Source organism: Mustela nivalis (assembly GCF_964662115.1).
Source record: "Mustela nivalis genome assembly, chromosome: 14".
NCBI lineage: Eukaryota > Metazoa > Chordata > Mammalia > Carnivora > Mustelidae > Mustela > Mustela nivalis.
Window position 1 is genome coordinate 78,569,445 of NC_139033.1, and position 6,051 is coordinate 78,575,495.

Genomic DNA, 6,051 nt, shown 5'->3' on the forward strand with positions numbered 1-6,051 from the left:
AGCCAGCTACAAACTACATTCGGTGTGACTAGCTAATGACTCATGTATTTCCTTGTTGTTAGTAATGCTCCAACGTCTCATTTTCCCACCCTTTATTAGTAAACTGCACTCAAAAATCCAGGTGTATTTATTCCATAAATAAATCTTAGCTTTGGTAACAGTAAATTTATGTTCCCAGTAAAGATGAATTCAAAAATACTGAACTATGGGGCGCCTAGGTGGCTCAGTGGATTAAAGCTTCTGCCTTCAGGTCATGATCTCAGGGTCCTGGGATGGACCCCGCATGGGGCTCTCTGCTCACTGGGGAGCATGCTTCCCCCTTCCCCCCACCTGCCTCTCTGCCTACTTGTGATTTCTCTCTCTCTGTCAAATAAATAAATAAAATCTTAAAAAAAAAATACTGAACTACTACATCAACTATCAGTATTTATTTATAATAAGGTTTACTTATTATAAGAATGTGTTGCTTGCAGCTGGAGTGGGGGGTCCATGAAATTGGTATATCAATTCTAATTCCTATACATATCAGGAAGGTGGCAATGCGGTTCTTTTCGGCAAGTGACTCCTGTGTTACAGGTACTTTCACATACTAGCGGATGTGAACTTTGAATGTTTATTTCTCTCTTCAGGTGGTTACGGACCATTTCTATCATCTTGTTCTTAAACAAACAGGATATGCTGGCAGAAAAAGTCTTGGCAGGAAAATCAAAAATTGAAGATTATTTCCCAGAGTATGCAAATTATACTGTTCCTGAAGATGGTAAGATTTCAAAACTAGTTTTTCCTAAGGAAAAGGATTGATTGATCAGTTGTTGTTGTTGTTGTTGTTTAATACTCCTATTACTATAGTTCAAACAGTTTCGATGATTTTAGGGAATTCCAGTCCTCTGGACTACTGCCCTCCCTTAAAGTACTAGTGTATTAAAATGTCCCATTTAGGATTCCATGTGTAAAAATGTCAAGGTTTGACTTTCCATTCAAACTGTGCAATAGGAGACAGGACGCTTTGGAGCGTCTGTCATAGGCTGAATTAAGTTCTGTCTCCTGGTGCTTTGGTTGGGTCTGTCGTGAACTGGGCACTGTGTCAGCCCTTTACATCGACCTTGACCCTCACTGTAACCCTAGGAATAACCCTTTCTGTTATTGGCATGCTTTCCTGTGGAAGTGAGCTAAGAGAAGGTGTCGCTTGTTCAAGGTCAGTCAGGTGGAGCCTGCGAGGACAGGCAGCCTCTGAACCTTCATGTCCTAGACCACGCTTTCAGCCACCACGTCTAACTCTCTTGTCCCCAGAGATGACTTTGGCCACCACCACCAGGGTGGTCAACCACCCGCTGGCTTCAGGGACTGGGTGGGAGCCTATCAGTGCTAAATCCCAGAAGGCCCGGAACCGGGCAGACCCCTTTCCCACTGCTGCTCCTCAGTTCATTTTGCTGCAAATAAATCCCTCTGGGCTACCTTGGAGGAGGGATTTATTTGTGGCAAAATGATACCACTTCTTAAAAATTTGAACCCCCAACTAGATAAAGCAGAACGAAAGGGACTGTCCTAGAAACTCAGGGAAACTCAGAAGACGTGAAGAAAATCCATGGTGATCCTTGCGCTAACCTCAGCCAGCCTCGGGGCCAGTCCCCTGTCTAAGAGAAGTCAGCAGAGCTGGGTGGACGTTGACCTCTCAACCCTGGATTATGGCCTCCAGCGAGCCGGGCCTTCTTTCTTCTCCAGGTAGCCAGGCCCCCATGGCCCACACCCTGGACAGTCAACACTCAGGTGTCCCCTGTGACGTGTTCATCCTTCTTTCCCTCCTCTCCACCTTGGTCCTGGCCCTCGTTCGCCTCTTCTCAGCTCTGGATCTGGTCAAGACGACGTCCTGCCCAGGCTCCCTTACACTGCTCACTCAACTTGCCAGAACATTCTCTGAATTTCTGCCAAAATCTTTCTGAAACACAACCACAGCCCTACTTCTGATCTCTACCAACATGGATTTAATCTCACCACAAGCTGAGGCCAAACCTGGCCTGGCCAGGAAATATTACAAGCTGGGTTCCCCACCACAACCCTCCATGGCTCCTGTGCTCCTCCCACACACACCCTCCGAGGATCCTGTGCTCCTCTCCCTGCCCCCTCCCTCCCCTCAGGAGGGCCCGAGCCCCGACCCAAGGCACCTGCCTGGGCCAAGCATGGCAGGTCTGCAGGTCAAGCCTGATTCCACACCTGTAGCCCTCCCCATCACCTGCTCATGTGAGTAATGATATAATCGTAGTAGTTGCAACAGAGAAGGAAGAGGGTAATGCAAACATGCAGTGAAGCCTAGATTCTAAGGAAAGTATATTTCAGGGGTCACAGCAAATATCGAATGATCCCATGAACTCCAAATCTGCATGGGCGAATCAGGTCACTACAGCTGATTTCATAGAAGGGATCCAAATCCCTTCGTCGGTGGTAGGAACAGCAAATGGAAGGTCTTCCCTAAAACAAGGCTAAGGAAACAGAATGCAGACCAGATGAGCACAACCACAAAAACCATAGGCTCTGGAACCTTCTTTTTCACCAGAGCTCTGAAGGGGATGGCAGCTGTGGCATTGGTCAGTGCCCAGTGGCGTGCTTTCGTTTTACTTGAGTGGGAGTCCTCCCTTACCACCAAAAACAAAACTTTTATCAGAGCTAAAGGGGAGGAATAAAGTTACATTTTAGCTTTTTCCCTTCCTGTAGGCGCTTTTTAGTGCTATGAGTCTGCAGCAGCCCAACTTTTTAGTTCCTCCTCTATTTTCCCTAAAGTTGGATCTTTGTTTCATGCTATTTAAACTGAATTCCACTTGTCATTTTCACAGCAACACCAGATGCAGGAGAAGATCCCAAGGTGACCCGGGCTAAGTTCTTTATCCGAGACCTGTTTTTGGTAAGCACTTTCGCTCTTTGTCTTCCTACCCCCTTATTTATTGTGTTCTTTGCAATTTACATAGTACCTACCCTTTCCTGATCTCACTTAATCTCCCCCCCGCCCCAAATTATGAGAGATGAGGGGAGGTGTTGCTTCCTCTCATCACTGAGCATACCGAGGTTCAGAGAGTTTGGACTTCTCACCTCGGGTCACACAGCTTCTGAGAGAGCAAGAACAGGGAGCACTTCTCCCACTGTGCCCAAGGTCCCGGGGAATGACACGGAGACGAGCCAGACTGTGTTCCTTTGCATTTTCTAAAACGAAAGAGACCTTTGACAGACCTCTCCATTCACCACGAGGAGGCTAATTCAGACAGGCAGACAAATTCCAGTATCTCTCTCTTTTTTTTAAACTTCTTATTTTGAGATGATTTCAAACTAACCTAAGAAGTAAAAGACTTCCCACACTGGTACCCCAAAACAAATAATACATTATATGTTAATAAAATTTTTTTTAAAAAGTAAAAGACTTATACAAGTAACTCCTGGATACTCTTCACCCAAAGTGACCAACTGGTAAAATTTTGCTGCATTTGCTTTATTCATCTATCCGTCCATCCATCCATCCATCCGTCCGTCCGTCCATCCACAGTCTCTTGAATAAAGTGCAGCATGTAACTGCTGGGAGTTTTTACTAGATTGAAAGTAGTAGATGCCACAACACCAAGGACATTTTCCCAGCAGTGCCCGACAGCACTGGACACATGGACCACGTGCTTCCTCCCAGTCTGCGGGGGGGGGGGGGGGGCCGCGCTCCACATCGGGCCCCGCCTGACCCAGGGGAACCTTTTTCTCTACCCTCTTCCCACCACAGCCCCTTTGGGTGGCCTCCTGCCTCACATAATGAGTGTGAAAGTAAAAAGGAGAAGAAAATCCAGTCCTCAAAGTGAGTTCTGACGCACAGTGTTTCCCCGGGGGTTAACAGGTAGCACGGGGAAGGGTCATGCAGTGAGGGGGTCAGGGAGATGCCATGTAAATCAAGTGAGACCGGTCTCTCCATTGTCAGAACCTTTGCTGTGCCCTTGGCGAATCTCTTCAGGAAGGTGAATTTGTTTGTAGCGTATCACAGACTCCCTTTTTGAGGAATATCTTGCAAGACCATAAAATAGAAAAGCACATAGAGAGTGTCCCATAAAATGCTGTCCTGATGAGAACTGGAAGGTAACCAAGTGTGCACAATAGCCACGTAAAGATTAGAAACAGGGCTCCCCCCTCCCAAAATGAATGGCCATGCCACTACCATGAGGAGGTCGCGCAGAAATCTTTTCTTCTCTAACAATGGACGTAGTCTGGCTCGTGTGCAGTTTGCAAGCCAGGGAAATAAAAGCCTAGGGGGTTACTGACACTTTTTTTTTTTTTTAAATGATGGAATTTGCCTGGGTCAGTGAGTCGTCTGATGAGTTTTGAGTTGGGAGCCCTGACCCCAGACTTTGAAGGAAGCAGGGCGGGCTGCAGACATGGTTGTTGATCTGTATTGAATCTGGACAGAGCAGGTGTGGGCAAAACAGTAACTTTGGCCATAAAAGGCCCTGAGACGGGATGGGGAATACGGGCTGTACATGGAGAGGGCGAGGTAGTTGGGGGGACCTGGCCTGGAGGAGGGAAAGGTGGGCTTGGGCAGAGAGGAGGAAGGTATAATGAGAAGAGCCCCTCGGTGAGACAGGGCCACACACTGTCCAAGTGGCCTCCTTACATGTCCTCCCATGAGTAAGGCGCTGGCCCACCAGGAGGCTTGTCCTAGTCAGGTCACTTCCTCCCACAATGGGAAGGCCCAAATCTTCTCCCCGTGGGAGGAACTCAGAATGGAGAGAGCCAGGAGCCAGGAGGGAGGGAGGAGTGGGTGATCAGCCCCCAGTGTTCCCCTTATCACCTTCAGGTGGTCCTGTCCCTCAGACTGGAAACCACCCACAAGCCCACCATGCCCAAACTTGGGCCGGAGGGGCCCCGAGGGCAGACAGCACCAAATCTTTTAGAGCAGAAGGTTTCAAAGGCATAGCGGGAGGTAAGTATCCTGTACCCTGTGTTTTGATGCTCTGGCATCTGGTAGAAGCCTGTGTTTTAACTGGGCTCCTCATCCTGGTATTTTATGGGCTCCCCTCCGTTTTACCCTGAACATCATCTCCCGCCAGTCAGGCAGAGTCTGGAACGGCCCAGCTTTCCTTGACAAGCTCGTTTCTGTCATTTAAAATGAAAGGTTTAGAAAAGCCAGGAAACGGTTAGAGATAAGCTGAGTGCGGCACGCTCTGGAGTGGCTCTGGCTTACGTTCTGTGGCCCCAGGCAGAGACAAGCCATCCCATTAGTACAGAGGAAGCCTGTTTCTTGCCCACTGCGTGCTTCCTCCCCAGGTGCCTGTCCCTCCCCCAGTGTTGTACGGCTCCCTCTGTCTAACCCACACATTTCAGGGTCCATTGGTCTTGCAAAAGTTGTAATTGCTCAAGAGAAACCTGACTATTGCTAAAAATAAGTCCTCCCAGAAGGACTTTCATAACCTGAAGAACATCGTTAGACAGTCCAGCTGGGGGTCTCAGCATCTCTCCAATAGCTGATTCCCAAGATGCTTTGCAGGAAGAGGGGTTGGGTTGGTGGGGAGGGACAAGGAGGATGTGCAGGGATCCCTGTGGGCACCTATTAAGAGAGCTCCACATGACCTCTGCGTTCCCCAGATGGGGCGGCCATAACAAAGCACCACAGACTGGGGGCTTACCCAACATTTATTTTCTGACACTTATGGAGGTTAGAAGTCGAGATCAGAGGGTCAACAGGATTGGTTTCTTCTGGGGCCTTGCTCCTTGGCTTGTAGATGTTCACCTTCTCGTTGTATCTTCTTCACCTGGCATCTCCACATGGCCTTTCCTCTGTGTGTCCCAATCTCCTCTCTTCCTATGAGGATACCCGTTTCATGGGATTAGGGCCCGCCCACATGACCACTGTTTAACTTACTTACTTAGTTTAATTACTTCTTTAAAAAGAGATCCTGTCTCGGGGTGCCTGCGTGGCTCAGTGGGTTAAAGCCTCTGTCTTCGGCTCAGGTCATGATCCCAGGGTCCTGGGATGGAGCCCCACATCGGGCTCTCTGCTCAGCAGGGAGCCTGCTTCTTCCTCTCTCTCTGCCT

At 48.6% G+C, this 6,051-nt stretch overlaps 1 protein-coding gene across 4 annotated transcripts in view; it reads left to right on the plus strand.

Moving 5' to 3' along the window:
• GNAL (G protein subunit alpha L) overlaps positions 1-6,051 on the plus strand; it is a 145,940-nt gene that overhangs the window by 135,024 nt on the left and 4,865 nt on the right. For all 4 annotated transcript variants that reach the window (XM_082697383.1, XM_082697386.1, XM_082697385.1 and 1 more), the window contains 2 exons: positions 630-760; positions 2,829-2,896. In XM_082697383.1, coding sequence (XP_082553509.1) covers positions 630-760; positions 2,829-2,896 — 199 coding nt within the window. The remainder of the gene's footprint in view (positions 1-629; positions 761-2,828; positions 2,897-6,051) is intronic.